Genomic DNA, 17571 nt, shown 5'->3' with positions numbered 1-17571 from the left:
TAATAAGATGAAATAAATTCCATCGTTTAGATTCCTCATGAGATATTAGTTTTTAGTAACTTAGCTGAGTTCAATTAAGCCCATTTATGCTACAGAGGGAAAATGGGCAAAACCCTTGTAGATAATTTAAATTTCCTTTGATCCAGGCTAGAATGTAGAGTGGTTTTGCTTCATTATTTAACTCAACTACACCTCATTACATTATTCTTTTAAACCAAGTTATCTTATATAAATCACTTTATATTTCTTAATAATTAAATGCTAAATTAGACAAATGGTACAGATACAGTTGGTGGAGATTAGGTGAACCTCTAAGGGTAACAACTATGTTTTTCTGCTTTTTCAATAGATTGCAAGTGATTTCTGGAAAAAAATAAAGTGAAAATTGCAAACAAATAGAATGAATCTAACATCCCATTAACATTTCTTCCTGTAACACTGATATTAACTAAATGTTCAAAACTACAAAGAGGTTCATCAAGTTTTTTGTTTGTTAATAGTAGCTGATGATTAACAACATATGGAACTATGTATTCCTGGGCTTCAAGTAATAATAAATATTTTATAAGAAGTAGACCTATTTCAAGCCACATAATTACTTTGAGGGGGAAGAGAGATAACAGGAAAAAGAAAAAAAAAAGGAAGAACTGAAACTGAAATTAAATAAACAATATTGCTTCTCTAGAAGAGATTAGATCTAAAGCTTCAAGAGAAAGCTCTCATATGCTACAGGTCTATGCTTTTCCATAAAACATGGAGAAAAGGTGATTCTTTTAAGGAATAGTTAGAATGATTGTGAGCACATATATTCCTTTACATGAAAGTCAACCATGCAAATTACAGATCTAGAAGCCATAGAGATGTCACCTAAATGCCAATCACAGAAATACAACTTTCTTTCTATGGACAGAGGTTCCTGCCAAGAGAGGGAAATGTGGTGCAGTTAACATGCAGCCAGGGTCTCAAAATGAAGGATGCTTTGATATCCTAAGGTGGAGGAGGTATAACTACAGTGATCCTTAGATGACAACTAAGAAACATTCAGAATTGATCAAAGAAAAAAGTTTAGAACTAAAATGGCTACAATGCTCCTGTTTAAAAAAGATGCCACCTATAAATATACTGCATTCAGAGGCATCCTCAGGGCTGAAAAGAATTATGAGAGGGAAATTCATGGTACTTCCTCCAGCTGATTAAGACAGTTCTAGAGAGCAATGCTCCATTGGAAATAATCTTGAAATTGCATGTTAAGTATGTTGGGAATAACAAAATATTAATCAACAAAACCATAAGTGACATTTCTATAGAATTTGGTACAAGCCATTGTGTGATAATGCTAAGCATGCATGGAACTGACAGGGCAAGTGTCTGGTAGCTGTCTAACTGTAACTGTATAGTAAGAGACACTGCAGGCATCCAGTCTAGCTGAACAGCTTAGTTTTATTATCCATTACATACTGAAATGCCACATGAAATCATCAAATAACAACTAACAATACAAGGAAATAAGGCATCCCTTACAAAACTTAAATAATCAAATTTGCATCTTATACTTTTTTAATGCTATGTTGCCTCATTTTCCTTCAGTGTTGTTGGATCTTTTATGTTCAAAATATGTTGCACTTTCAAATTCATTTTTGTTTCCAAAGAATGGATTCATACTTACGAAAAAACCTGATAAATCTCCTCAGACCTTCCTTTACGCAATCTCAGCGTCCAAGCACCTGGATTTGCTTTCAGCTGAAAATAGCCCTAAGGAAAAAAGACAGGCACTTGTTCTGGTTGCATTTCAGACTCAACCATCTTCATATATAAAAATCAATTATTCAACATTTATACTAGCCCTGATAGAAGTGTGTCAATGATGCAACCAACTACCATCTTTCCTGTATGTCCTGAGTGCTCCATTTCTTTCTAGATGAATTTGAGTTGCAGACAAAAACTCCACCAACAACAGCAAGTAAAAGAGCAGCAAAGAAATAAATTACTAAACAGACCCTAAATTGAAGAGCTTCTTTGAAACTCAAAATCTTTGTCTGGAACAACTTTCCAAGTCAACACAATTCCCTCTCATTTTAAGAACACTGTAAACAGCTATCGCTATGTTAAAGTCACACAGAGCAAGCTTTGAAATGTGAAGAATTGTTAGAAGTTTCATCATGCCAAACATCATCCACTTTTGAGACCATATTCAATACTTGTGCAAAAATCAAAGATTCACAATTTATTAAGCATTTCATTTGTTATGACACAGTATTTACAGAAACTAGAGAAGAGCAGTTAGGTAAAAGGTCTTATTCATAAAAATCCTTCCCTATCAAATTCCCTTTCCCAATAGAAAAAAACAATAAATTTTCACTTCAGAAGTCACATGGCCTTCTGCTCCACAGACTACAACATGAAAAATAATTACTTTGCATGATAAGAGGAATTACCTGAAGCATCTAAAATAGGAGCCTTCTTTAGACTGGATCATTGTGTAACAAAAAGGGTTATTTTAAGCAGAATGTGAATCATACCTTACATTTGTCAGGGAATCTCAACCTGAATATAACTGCCTCCTACCACCTACTAGAAGCAATTAGGCTGCCAGTTTAGACACTTCAGGCAAGAGTATAAAATTAGGCTATATTTAAACCTATACCACATCACAGGAGAGGAGCAGGGGAGAAAGCTCAGCAAATTGGAGATAGCTCAGCTCCAGGACGTGCCTGTTACTAAGCTTGCAACACAGAGAAATGGATGTAAAGAACGAGATGCTGATGGAGAATTCTCACAAGAAGTGTGCAATTGTAATGACTATTCCTGTACTAAGTACTTACGAGGTTGGCCATCACAATAGTATCAACCATGACAGGATTATTCTTTGTGCCCAGAGTGAACTGTAACCCTCGAGGAGGTTGTCCAGTTGTCACATCAAAGCAATGTCCTTCAAGCAATATATATTCCAGTTCATATTCTGCCAAAACTGCACCTTTTATCTATGGAAGGAATGCTTCATCAATAAATTGTGTCATTTAACTATATGGGAAAAGCAAAATATTACAGCCACAAACATGTTGTGTGGAATTTATCTCAAGGTAACTCCCACAGTCAAAAAAACCCCAAGAAAAGTCCATCCAGAAGGAACTTCACTCAATTATAAAACAGGTATCCAGGACAAAGAGGAAGGATCACTCTCTGGAGGGACCTTCTCTCTTCTGACTGTTGAGGAAATTGAGGCCCCTCTGCCTTGGTAAGGTAAATTCTGATTTTACTTTCACAACACACTTTCCAAAAACACAGCTTTGGTCAAACACCCTCAATATTTTGCATAAGCTTATTGACTCAAATTTAATGACTTTGAAGATGGGGGATTAAAATAGAATTAAACAGTAATTGAAAGAATTGTGAACTAAAAGAGGGTGAAATACATTTTGAACTACATTAATAAACAGTCATATATTCCAGTTTATACGAAGATTTACCTAAGTTACAAGAACTAGAAAACACAAATAATCTTTTAATTGCTTTACTTTTATCTTAAATGTAGTATTTCTCTAAACACAAAGCTCAATATAGCAGGTAAACTGCTTTAACTGGTACTTTGCATTCTGATTTTTTTCTGTTCCATTGCTTTCCTTTAAAACTAGTGTTTTGTTTTTTTTTAAGAGAGAAAATGAAAAAAATATTATGACAACAGAAATGGTAAAATATTGACTAAATAATCAATTACCAACAGACAGAACAGACACAAGACAAATCTTGCAAGATTTCCACGTCCCTCTTGAAGTAGAAGGGCCAACATAAGTTTTACAATGTTTGCAAACTATTACTTACTTCCTGCAAATGAATGTTATCAAGGTCACAGGAACTGTTTACTGCTTCAACCAACCAGCTTTCAGGAGTGATCATGTTTAGGGTCAAAAGTGGTGATTCTGGCAATTCTAGAAATTTTGCTACAGGTTCAGAAGGAAGGTGCTTGTTGATTCCATAAGTTATTTCTGGTTCCAGAACAAAACGATAGAAGCTGTTGAAAAAGAAGTGTGACAAAACCCCAACTTTTACTGAAATATCAAGTTCAAACACGAAGCTCTTCTAAAATGCTTTCAAATATAGTGAATATTTACTAAGTATAATGAAATTTGGAGGCAAAGTAGCTCCCTATTCTTTTGGAATGTCATTATACAATACCTACAGTATCTCAAATTTGCTGGTAGATGAACACAGATCTATCCACTTTTGGTAATTTTGCTGTGGACATGCCTATTTTCCATTAACACTCTAAAGACTATGAAAGTAAATACCCAAGAGGTGCATCTTGACTGTTAAAAGCCTTGAATTCTCCGAATCTGTATCACTGAACTAAGCAGAAGGACTACTCTCTATTGGACAAAAGGTCTTTGAGAATGGTTACTGTCACTAGCAGCAGCAAAGACAGAGGGGAGGAAAGGCAGGATTTCTCTGATCGTCTCCAGCTCTTACCCCAATTATTCCACATGTGAAAACTCTCCCAAGCACAAGGAAAGAGCCAGACACAGAGACCTGCAAAGTGCCCAGCTTCAAAGGCAACCATAACAATGATCAAATAAGAAGACACTCAGAAGACTCATAATTAAGATCTTCTCGTGGAATAAGAGATGTGAGTAATTCTTCTCAAAATGCATAAAAACAAAGGACTTCTGTTTTGTGGGTAAATGGTTAATTCTCCAACCCACTGGCTAAAGGACAAGCAGTAACACCAGCCTCTCTCACAGGTAATTAGTAATATAGGTGTTAGGACTGTAGATAAAATACCTGCCAAGGAGGTGGCTGTGCTTAAACATTTCTCTCAGAGGGAGAGAAATCCTCTTGGAGGAAATTAATTTCAGTGTAAATATTTATCACTGAATTAGTGAACCCTGATTTTTACACACAGATAAAAGAAATTTCAGCTTATACCAGATACATTCAGGCTATTATATTCTCAATTAAATATAACAGCATCTCAACATAACAAATGCAGACTGTACATTTATTCAGACAAATTTGATTCTTAGGAGTACTGAATCTGTAAAACTCATTACACAAACAGTGGGCTGTAAAGAAAGGAACAATTTAGAGAGATTATCCCCCTCTGCAAGTTTTCACAGGCATAAAAGACTCTCGACTGATTTATTTGAGAGGTGCATTTGATGGACTGGATCACTTGGCTGTGATGCCATGCTTGACACCTTGAAACAAGAACTTCTCTAAACAGGTGCAAACTGCTTAGGTAACATGCAATGAAAAATGAGTCAACACAAAAAGAATTCAGAAATACAAAGCAATGTTTACTTTTAAAGAAAATATACACCATTAAGGCTGTTTTTCCAAAATGAGCATGAAAAGCTATGAACTACTAACCTCTTCAGTGGCACTTCAGACAGCTTAGATCTGCAGTTCAAAAATAACCTGAGTTTCATATTGATAATGTCCTTGAGTACCTACAGAAAAAAATCTCTGTGAAAAATGGCTCTTGGTAGTCACCAACCTTTGAAAAGAAGCCAAAGTTACCCTTGTGACATCCTGTCATTTCTCACATTTCAGCAGAAATCTAAAACTTTTTAAAGATGTAAATGTATCTGCATATTAAAGGTTGTTGAAAGATACTCTAAATAAAGATATGACCTTTCCCAAAACTGCATGATTTAGCACATTATATTCTTGATAGTCAAAATATTAATGTCTTCTACTCATGCAGTTTTTTCAAGAGCAGCTATCCCCATTTTCCAATGCTTGAGTAAATGGTATTATCACCCTTGTTACACTGTGATTTTAAAACACTTGAAGTTCTCTAAGTACAGTACATGCCTTTCATTTAACAACCAGTCTTAAAATAATTACTTTCACTCTTATTAAAATAGTTGTATACAGAAAATTGTTGAATATAGCAAAGTTCAGAGAACTATTTTAATACTCAATTATTTAATAACTTTAAATGTTGACAATAGATTAACAGTATATTAAACCATTCAAGTAACTTCAAAACATTTTGGTAAGCTAACATATTTATATTTTTTTTCTCTAAGTTTCTTCATGTGTTCATTTCTAAAATGTAATGTTCTGGATGCTGTTATATAGGAACCACAATATTAGAATCATATTTTTTTCTCATTTTTGTGAGCAATCTGTTTTGCTTAAAGCTAACAAAGTTATTAATTTCTTTAAAGCACTCATAAAAACCTTTATCAAGTTACCCTCATTTCTGTGGTTTCTGACAAAGTGCCTATCTGAAAGCATAAAGCAGCTGTGCCTACATTTATGGATATTAGAAGGGCCAATAAGATATAAAAACTAAGTTACAAAACCAATACTAGTAAGGCTAATATCTACAATTACTACAATAGCAAATAAATTGGGAACAAAGCAAGACAATGCTCATCATTAAATCTCTCTTTTATTACCACTGTAATTTTTCTTTCCTCAGTTCAACCCAAGGCTTGCACACATTCTTTACTACAACGTTCTAACTTTACTTAGCCCTAGGGACCTGTTCTATTCCTAGTTTCTTATTCTCATCTTTTGTGTCACCTGAATATCATCACTGAAAAACTACTGAATAAAAAATAAAGACTAGGGAATAGTAAATTTGTGTGAACAAGTGAAGAAGCAGGAAATGAGAATCCAAGAGCACTGGAAGCATAAGAAGGGAAAGCATTACTTGACATAAGTTTAAGACCACCAAAATCAAAATAGAGGTCAAAGTGACTCACATATCTATCTACTATTAAGAATAAAAATAATTATAAAAGCCTGTATGGACTTTACCTTCAAACAAAACAAACTCCTCATCCCATTAGCAAGAATGATTCTTCAGCAATCTGCATGGATAGGCTTTTGTGTGTAGAATGAAATTATCTTGCAGAAGGCTGATGCATCATCCCAATTCACGAGCTGACCATGAAATTTAGTACAGTAGCCAAAAAAAAAAGCCCTTCTTAATTAACATTTTAAAGGATTTTAAATAGGAAATTACAAATAAAAGAAGAATTAATTATCCCTGTGTTTTTCAACAATACAACTTCTGAAATACTGAACTTGGTTCTATTATTTTAGGTCTTCTGAGGACACCAGAAACCAGGGCATTTGAATTAACACATGAAAAAGGTGACAAAATTAGGAAGACTCTTTTATAGGATACTTGAAGAGTTCAGTCTGTTTATTTTAAATAAGAAAATTCAAAGAACATAGAAATTTAGCTCAGGGAACACTGCCAAACATGGTTGAAATATTTCAGAAGGCCTAAAAATTATTCAAGAGCTAGTTTTATTGTGCATGTGCACAATAAAAAGTCATTTGCAAGACACTTACTTGAGTTACTACAACTCATCTGAAGAACATTAACTCAGTAAACCATTATTATTCAGCCAGTCACTTGGAATTGTTTGTTAACTTCAGGATAATACAAAGCATCTGCACTGAAAACAAACTTATAATAGAATCTTCAACAGAACTGGAAAAGTGATGAGAACATCAAGGCTTACAGCATGGATCTAAGCAAAAATATGCAATTCCAAGTCTGAGTTTAACAGTGAGGTTAATTAGCTACTGGAAAAGCTCAGTAGGAGCTCTAATCTGTACTCAACTGCTTGGTAATATTTAAATTAGGAATTGATTAAAAAATTATTTCTACTTCAAATAATAATTGTGAAGGAGTCGGGTGACCTGTGTTATACAGGAAATCAGACTAGATTATCAAAAGGGGCTCCTTCAGGGATTCCTTTCACTTTAGGGATGGAATAAATACTCCTCTCTGAAGACTGAATGAAAAGAGGAAAAAAGGCAAAAGACAACTGACAGAAAAAAAATAAAATGTTTGATTTTTTCTTCGTATTTTTGAATTACTGGATATTTACTGGAACAAGAAAAAAAAAAAGGTAGATGATCCTAAGAGTATGTAGAATAATTTTTCTTCCTGCTTTTGGTGAATGATGAGGAATAAAATCCACAGCTTTTCAATTTTGTCCTCCATATTAGCCAAAGTAATTTCTACTTGTCTTCCACCACCTTAGAGATCACCTTCATAACTTCAGGACTAGTTAGCTCTTCCATATATTCTGCTGAGAACTTTTATGGCCCAACCATGGTAAAGTTATGGCTGGCATTTAAATGTTTACAGTAGGCAGTGACTGCCTTGTCTGGAAATGCGTGATGCTGATGTGTGTAACAAAACTTCTCGAAAAAAAGGAAAACAGTGATTATATGGGAGATGCTACCTGCCTCATTCTGGAGAGGATTAGAGCAATTCTTATGATACAATCCAATACATATTTTAAAAACAGACAGCAGCTTTGACTGAGCTCTCATTCGTGCTCTGATTGACACCCTCCTCAGTCCTTTAATTGTCAGTCTCTCAGACTAAGCAGTAAAGTTTAGATTACAGCCAACCAGTAGCTATTTATACCTCTCTCAATTTCAATCCCACTTATTATGAGTAACTTTTGGTTTGGATTTTTAATAAAAAAATACCAAAAGATGTATTTGAAGTGACTATTAAGTAACAGAAAGTAATATAATAGAGCAGTTTTACCATGGTGAAAACACTCAATCATCTTATGGACACAATCAATGCAGAATGGGGCTAGAATCACGTGTTCTGCCACAGTAGTTACTCTGTAAATTTTGCACTATGAATAGTTGTCTCTAATCCAATTATGTAACTGAAAGAAAGAGCCTTTAAATATAAATATATTCCAGATTCAAGTTTATAGTATTTAAATTCCCTATATATAGTAAGCTTATCAGAAAGGCATTAATTTAAGAACTTTGAGTTTGGGGCTTGCTGCATTTGTATATTTGCTTTGTTTCTACAGCAGGAGATGGTGGCTTTCCAGGTAAAAATAATAATAATAATTGTATATACATACAAACATTATGAGGCTATTTTTCATTTCTTAAAAGATATTACTAAAATTTGTGATCTACACTAAAATATTTCTGGTTTGTTTACTTTCAACAGCATTTCACTGTTCTCTGCTAAGAGTTGACTTCTTGAATAAAACTGAGCTCCTATGAATCAAGCAGGATCTGCAATAGCTGAACAGATGGGACACCATGGGAGTAATTTGCCCAGGCATGCATGAGGGAGCCTGTTGAGCTCAGAGGAATGGAGGTTTCTGCTCTGAACTACAAAATCCTTGATGTGATTTATACTCCATATTATGAACTTCTGGCTAAATGGAGTCCAATTCAGTCCATTTCAACATGAGAATATTTTCATTTGGTAACATCAAGCTTTCATTTTAACTGAGAAGGGTGAAATGAAAGATCTGGTTCTGGAGAAAAGCTAGTATTCAAGAATCTTGAAATAACAAAATTTTTCATGAATTTTAAAAAATGTTTTACTTTGCTCCACTATGTGAAAAGTGAGTGGATGCTTCAACATTTGATATAAAAATATATGAAAATGGAAGGGTAAAAAGCAACATAAGAATTTAGGAAACTTGCATAATTACTCCAGGAGAAAAAAAAGATAAAATAGAATGCAGCAAAATTCAAGTTGGAGGCTTCAGAATTGTAACAGACTATAAAATGAAGACAAAATTTACATTTTTATGGGAAGCTATAAAGGAACTTGAGACATAGTGATATTCTGCAGTAGGTGAAAGAAGAAAATAATTTTAGCAGCTGTGTTTTTAGGACAGTTTCTCTTTAGAAGATCAATAGCTAGACACAGTGGAAGCATATCTAGATATACTTGGTAGCACTAATCAACTAAGAAATATCCCTCCAAGAGCTGAAAGATTTATAGTCCAATCTTCTTATGATGATATTACAGGTCAGATTTTGACCATCTTATTTAGGTGCCTTGGAAAAGTAAGGTGATCTGGTTTAATGGAAAGAAGCACATACCTCCTGTGATTTTGAGAAGCAAAAAAATTATGTGCACAATCTCCTTCCTTTCTTTCTATTGACTGTAGAGAGGTAGAGAGCACTTACAGCCTCACTTCAAGAGGACTGGGACGTGGGGTATCTGAATCTTACTTTCAGATGACTTATAATGATGAACTAGGTCATCCTCAACTTTGTTTACAAACTAAAACAACTAAACACATATTTTAAAAGAAAAGAAAGCAGCCAAATTTTGTTTACCCTTTACTACACTCTATGTAGATTAGTTTAGTAACATCTGAACTACAAATATACAAATGAAAAGAAATGACCACCATCTTACAATCAATAAATGGGACATCTTCTGTGCTTCTCTTGTCAATGGATCCACAATAGCAATAGCATCATAGAATGGGTCATTCTCTTGGGGCTCAACTTTAACTACGCTGTTAAAAAAGTATTAAAAAACAAGTGACATGAAAACTCTAAAATGAATCTCTGGAAATGACAAACTTAAGACATCAATTTGTAATATCAGAGGCACTTCATGCTCAAGAAAATATTTCCTTCATTTCAAGCAATGATCATGACTGTTCCCTGTGATACAATTAGAAAAGCTAAATGTGAACAGGAATAAAAAATATAGCATTAATCTACATACTTCTATACTGGTTATTGATTCAATACATTCTCCACAGCAAAATTCATGAAACTAAACACAATAAGACTTAAAAAGTCTTGTCTACAGTTCCCTTTGTAGAGACCTGGAATAATTGGATCAGACAAATAATGGTGGTGACACAATTTTTTTAAAAAGAAAAAGGAGAAAAATGACGTGAGAAGTGTAAAACTTGTTAGGCTGGACTAGATTTTTGCATTCCAGAAAATAATTCCATCTGATAGACTTGATTAGGCTAAGTTTTATAGGAAGAAAATGTCAGTAAACTTCATTTTAAAAAAGGAAAAAAACTCTGTACATACAGAAAAGGGACTATCAGAATTTGCTTTCCACAAAACATATGGTATCAGCACAGTACTGACTGTTACTAGAGTTAACTTTGACAAAGGTGTCAGCCTCTTAGAAAAGGCTACCACTCCTGCCTTCACCACCAGGGACAGCCCATCAGCACACACACTGGAGCACCTTTAACAACAAAATCAAGCAGAGATTTGAAAACAGCAGGACAAAATATTTTATAAAAATTTGTAATCTGATCACAGTTTTTGTATTACCATGTCCTTTTAAAACATGTACCCATCTGCTCTTTTTTCAGCAAAGGATAGGTTGGGAAATGAATAGGTATACTGAATTTATCAAGAAAAAGGTAAAGATTTATTATGCTATGGCAGATAAGCAGGCTGTTCATACAACAGTTTTAAAATCAGAATGCTTACTAACCTTTCCAAAGATTCTAAGTAATCATCAGTACATTCAAATGTTAATAAAAAATTACTCTAAGTGCATTACCATGACAAAACTGACCTGTGCTGTTCTTTAAGTAATTCAACATCTTGTCTCATCTCTGTTTTAGGCAAAGATGACAGCAGGGCATCTATTTTCATAATCAAATCACTTCCACTGTATTAAATAAGGCACATATAGTTTGTTTTTCATTAGAAAAGAGGTAAAACATTAACATTTTAATATAGGATATTTAGGAAGCCCACATCCCAGACCTGGACTCTAAGGTGATTAACACCTTAGGACTTGTAGCTTGGAGTTAAACCTTTAGCATGACAGTGCTCAAGAACCACTATAGCTTTACAGAAGCCTTGTGAAATGGACACTTCTTAATTTTAAGAGATGCAGAATTCACAGTTTTCATTGAGCCATACAACAAGTGTTTTTCTCAATTGGGTGTTGGGTGTTCAAATCAAATTTGATGAAAATGTGAAGCTTTGTCCATATGACAAATTAAGCCCAAATCAAGGACAAGTTTTTACTAGCCACAAATTTGCCAAAGAGACCTGACTCAGAATCAAGAGAAGCAAATATATGATGTTAAAATCTGCTGACATTTATAACCCTTTATTCCTTTTAAAATTTTAAAAGTATTTTCCCATTTATCAAGGAACAGACATAAATTACCAAATTCCAAGTTTATTTGACCACATACTTAAATCTTTTCTATTGGTATTTCCTACTGAAGTTTCCTTAGAAATCTTAATTTTATTTCAGTGCTGTTAAGTCACAATATTTGTCTAAATAAGTTTTGCCTCTCGCTGCTTATCTCCTTGAGTTCTACCTCTTGTTGATTTTTTCTGGTAACGATTCTTTCAGTTGTGCCAGTCCTAGATAACAGAAATGATACTCAGAAAGTCGACAGATACTGTAAGAAGAATATAATGTTGCTTTCTTCTTTGTATACAAGCTGTATCCTTAGACTAGAAGATGGCCTGAACACATCTCATCTTTACCCTTCTTCAGTGAACAGATGTGTAAACATTGTATATACTATGGTGTCACAAAGTCTGCCCATGCCTCCTCTACAGGCTCCCTTACTAACAGTTCCCAAAGAATGATTTCAAATATTAATCTCAGATTTAGCTTAAGATGCACTGTATTTTATCAGCTTATTATTACTCTTGAAAATTACTTTTATGTAAACAAAACCTAGTAGGAATTGTTTACTGTTAGCTGTAATCTTGGTTGTAAGGACAGTGAAAGTAAGGCAAGTATTTGGAGTAATTCAGCAGAGCTGCACACATGTTATGAGGCAAGAGAATTTTACCTTTTGCTAGTGTTTCCCATCTCTTTGACAAGAGCTTTAATCTTCTCTGCTGAGGTACTGTATGTTATCTTTTCCAACAAATTAAAGTCTTCTGCATGGAATTCATTTTCATCTAAAGGACCTAGTATCTTAGACAGAGAAAAAAAAAAGCTAAGTGTAGAATATCCCAATAATGCTCTGTTTGTAAGTAAGAATAAGCTAATTTTTAAATGAATGCACAATATTGCATATGAAACCCCAATCCTCGTGTACATCAATACTATTGATTATAAAATTAATTAAACTTCACAGTAACTATGCCAGATCAGGTCTTTACATTTATGTGATTACAGTTAATTATCAATCACAAAGAATAACTACAATGGAAATAACCATGGTATTTTTCATTATACATCCTCTGTTAAGGAATACACTATTTAGAAATTTAGAAACAAAATTTAAGGGAAAAAGCTCTCTTAAGTAAAATATTTTAAGTTCTAATTACACTCTTTAGTTGTTTAATTCTATGAACATAATCACCTTCTAAGACTTGTCAAATTAAGCAGAATGGATAGAAATAATAGGAAAGGATGCATAATGTGAGAGAATACAGGATTATCTGTTTTTTGGTGTTTGAAGGAAAGCCTCAGAAAATAGCTTTGAGGATGCTGTTTGGATTTCCTACTCAGTCTATCAGGCCAAATTGACCCAAGACAACTTCAATATGTTGGCTCCCAGGATGCAGAATGTCATGATAATGCTTCTTTCCCAAAATTCAACTGCTTCCTATAAATGATAGGCTATATAACAAATTACACTTTTGATTTTTTTTTTTTTAATTAATGAAGCATGAGATAGATGAAACCACAGTGTAATTATGAAATACTATGGTAATTTAGGAGAAGTCATAATTAGAAAAAATTAATTTGCTTATAAAAGCAAAACTTCTGTGATGAAATAGCAAGGACAGAAATGAAGGATATCCTACCTCTTTTTAAAAGTAATCCCTTCAAGTGAAAGCACACTTTTAAAGATATGAATATACATTATTAAATTTATCCAATTATTTTTATGAAACTTAACATATGACATTATTTGAGCTTTTTTAGGAATGGAGAACAGTAATAATAACTTATAAAATAAATTCACTAATTTAGTTATGAGTGCACTGACACAAAAAAGCCAACAATTCATTAAGGCTCCATCAACAAAAATGCTTTCTGTATGTTTCTCAGCAGTATTTCAGTTGCATCTCAGAAGCATTTAAGATGCATAAGAGTAACTAAAATCACAATTTAAAGAGTTCCCAGTTATGAGATGCCAACATAGTTTTCTTTCTATTTCTTTTGAATGGTGGAGGAGTAAATCAAAAATGGAAGAATTAAAAAGTAGTTTATAAATTGCATTTGTAATGTAAGGCATTGACTGTCATTTAACAAGCACTAAATATTGAATGCAGCTTTATATTTTTTGATTACAGATAATCTGTTGACAAACCATAGTTAAGGCTATTGGCTATAATATACATACAAAAAATTGAAACAACAAAATCATTATATTTTTATCTGCATATTAAGAATTAAGACTATAAAACAACTTAATATTTATAAAAATGTGATGCTTTAGAGCTTGAAATACCAACTTAGGCAATGTAATTTATATACATTTATTTACATGGTAAAATAAAGGCAACTTTAGGATCAAAACTTATTCTTAAACATCACAAGTAATAAATCAGATACTAACCTATTTTGAGAATTTTGTCAGATTAACTACAAAATAGCTGTGGGAATGACATAGACACACAGCTTCAATGGAATGAAGCTAATGAACAAATTAGGAGTAAAACAAAATAAAAAAAGGCAAACGTTCATACCATTCTTCAACAACTGTCTGAATAAATGGGAAATCAATATAATGCATTTTATTTAGTTTGAAACTGAAGTTCCAGAAGTAAAAACATCCTAAAAAAGATTGAGAGACTTAATTTCTTTCTTACCCTGCCATTGCTAATAACAGCCATTTGCCCAGGAAGCAGCTTCAGAACCTCCTGGCAGAACATCTGGTGAGTTTTAATTAAATCCAGTCCTAAAGTGTTGTACTTCTTCTCAAAACTATCACCATCCATTCCCTAAAGCAAAGGTAAAGCATTATATGCTGGAATGATTAAAAAAAAATACATTTTGTAACAGGTGAGGAAATAAAAGATTTTCTACAAGTTATGTGGTAACCAAAAATCAAAGTAAAACAGCCACCTCAGCTTCAGTGTAAGCACGAAGGTGTTGGTGATGAGCCATGGTCTCACAACCACCTAGAGTGCAGTTTGCACACTGGGGCAACTGTGAACAACCAAGAGAACAAAGCTGAGCCTGAGGTTAAGCAATTTCCATGTTCCAGCACAACAGCTGCATGAAAAGTAACACTCTTAGCAACTTAACTGTATTCTCATTTTTAGGAAAATGATAGAAAAAAATTTGTAATACTCTAAAAACCTAACAGTCATTCTAATATGGCCACTGGATACAATTTGAACATGTTTTGGGGAAGCCAACATCATCCAGAAAGACACACAAATCCATTTTTAAAGTGAAAAACATGCCAAGACTTACACTGGAACCGTGCCTCACCTGTCAAAACTATACTGATATGTATCTCTTCAATAGAAATATTCACATGAAACAAACTGATTCATTCAGATACAATTAATAAAATGACATTAATTAGTAACATATTTAGCACACACAGCTTCATTAGAGACCTCTATGTCTTTCAGAATTTATTAAACAATTAAACAAGAGCATGACTCAAAAACATTAATTTTCTAATATGGTTCCAGAGAGTTCTCTTAGTTTTCCAACTCTTCCTATTTAAAAAGACTAAAATTCTGAGAGAAGCAGCTGTTATTCTTTAACTCAGCTCCACTCTCAAGTAGTCTAAACTTTCTCTAAAGTATAAATTACTGAAAAACACTAATACTGCAATTTTAACTATGAGAGAACTATTTAAAAATATCAACAGTTAAAAATAAAACAATTTTTCTCTCAATTATATGGCACCCATATTCTGAATTTTTCAGCACTCTTATATTTTTGCCCTTTAAAGAAATTCTCTACTCTTTAATCACATGAAATTCATCAAAAATCCAAATCTACTTGAGAAGAAGCTGTATATGCTTTATAAACTTCATGGAATTTGGCAAACACTTATTCCTACCACCTCCTTCCAATCAGATATATGCAAAATTAAAATAAATAATCTAATTTAGTTTGCACTCACTGGGATGAGGAATTTAACTATCTTAGTTCCAGAAGCAAGAGATTTTGCTGTCTCTTCCTTAATGAGTTTACTCAGGAAACCTTTTAAGTTGCTGTTGTTTTGGGTTAAAAAAGCAGCCAAAATTCCTCTTGCAATGGCTGTATTATCTTCCTTTATTTTTGATGAAGGATTGTTCAAAATCCCAACTCGTGTATGACTGCTTGTTTTCTGCAAAGAAAAACACAGAACAATAAATAATTTTACAGTTGCATCTGCTGTTACCTAATGTATTCATATCAATTATAACTATGTGAAAAGCATTTAAGTATTTAATTTTTTCCAGCAATTCATCTTTAGAAAGGATATATCACTGACTAACTCAGAACTCCAACTGTAAGAAAACATGATTAGTAAGGATATACCTATTCTATGATAAATATTTTAAAAAGAAGAGTTAAAGTTTTTTTAATAGAACAATTGCTTTGAGCATTTTGCAGAAGTATGCTTTTAACAAAGGACATACAAAAGTGTACATTTACAGTTTTCAGAACTAGTTTTACAGATATCTTTCTACTTTTCAAAAATTATTGAACTAAGCATAAAGTAATGCAAGAGAATTTATCCTCTTTATCAATTTAATCTTCAGCAGCAGCAAAGACTCTCACTTTCTAAAATAAGTGATGCCACTCAAATTTTACCAGAAAGTGTGATGATTCTAAGGTAGGATCAAATAATATCACTAATTGAAGAAAAGTAAAATGGACTCCAGTGCAGGAAGGAATAAAAAAATAAGGAATGCAATCACTGGTATTCAGCACTGGAGAGGCTTTCATGAAGTACTTCCAAGATGGTCAGAAAACTATGAGGAAGCACTGAAGAATCTGGGCTTGCTCCATCTGGCAAAGCAGAGACCACAGAAAACTTGAATAGCAACCAACAGCTACTGAAGGGACAGTGAAAAACATGACAGGGCTGAACTCTTCCTGGTATCAGCAAAGTGTGTAAGAAGGGATAATGCTTACAGATTTGGGCTGGCAGGAAAGAACTACAATAGGAAGGCAGTGCAACACCAGAGTAATTTGAAAAAGGAAGGGACAGAGTCACCTCCTTAGAGATTTTCAGAAATGCTTCAAACATACTTACAACTGACCTGATGTAATGAGGCAATAATTACACTTTGAGCAGGAGGCTGAACTGGATGACCTCAAGAGGTCTCTTCCAGATAAGAAAACTTAAGCTTTATTTCAAGGGAAGCAAAAATCTATGAGAGTTTTCAAAATAGCATGTATTAGCTGGAATAGCTGGAAGTGAATTTCCTTCAGCCATTTTCACCTCCAGATGTTTACATGCTTTTCTTCAAATGATGATGGTAAGTCATGAGCAAGTGGTGATTGTGACAATTCTGCTACTATTAGGAATTTTACTAGACCCTGACTTGAGAGATAAAAGGGACTAGAAAGGAATAAATAATCTCAATACAAATCAGTCGACTTCAAAAAAATACTGTTTCGTCTTATCTCTCCTGAAATTTGAAAATCACTAGAACAAGTGATACATGAGATTTATCTCATGTTTTGGGCTTTTTTTTCCAGATTCTTCTCACTAACACAAGTGAGGTGGCTTTCACCTCTTAGATGGGAGCTGTGGCACATTACCCCTACAGAGGGAGTACACTTGGCAAGCCTGAGACATAAATCAAGCAGTCCAGGAAATTAAATGTTTTTCTGTAATAAGGACTTGCACTGCATATTCTTCTTTACCTTTTTCAAAGCCT

The 17571-nt window shown here is 33.6% G+C and overlaps 1 protein-coding gene across 2 annotated transcripts in view; it reads right to left on the bottom strand.

Annotated features, from left to right (window-relative positions):
- UGGT2 (UDP-glucose glycoprotein glucosyltransferase 2) overlaps window positions 1-17571 on the bottom strand; it is a 74940-nt gene that overhangs the window by 16248 nt on the left and 41121 nt on the right. For both annotated transcript variants that reach the window (XM_079306770.1, XM_079306771.1), the window contains exons 21-29: window positions 15819-16025; window positions 14542-14673; window positions 12564-12691; window positions 11315-11410; window positions 10175-10277; window positions 5365-5444; window positions 3820-4009; window positions 2823-2981; window positions 1667-1752 (exon numbers count right to left, since the gene is read on the bottom strand). In XM_079306770.1, coding sequence (XP_079162896.1) covers window positions 1667-1752; window positions 2823-2981; window positions 3820-4009; window positions 5365-5444; window positions 10175-10277; window positions 11315-11410; window positions 12564-12691; window positions 14542-14673; window positions 15819-16025 — 1181 coding nt within the window. The remainder of the gene's footprint in view (window positions 1-1666; window positions 1753-2822; window positions 2982-3819; window positions 4010-5364; window positions 5445-10174; window positions 10278-11314; window positions 11411-12563; window positions 12692-14541; window positions 14674-15818; window positions 16026-17571) is intronic.

This window comes from Erithacus rubecula, assembly GCF_903797595.1.
Source record: "Erithacus rubecula genome assembly, chromosome: 1".
Taxonomy (NCBI): domain Eukaryota; kingdom Metazoa; phylum Chordata; class Aves; order Passeriformes; family Muscicapidae; genus Erithacus; species Erithacus rubecula.
Note: the sequence above shows the minus strand (reverse complement) of the source record. Positions and strands in the feature narration are given on the sequence as shown.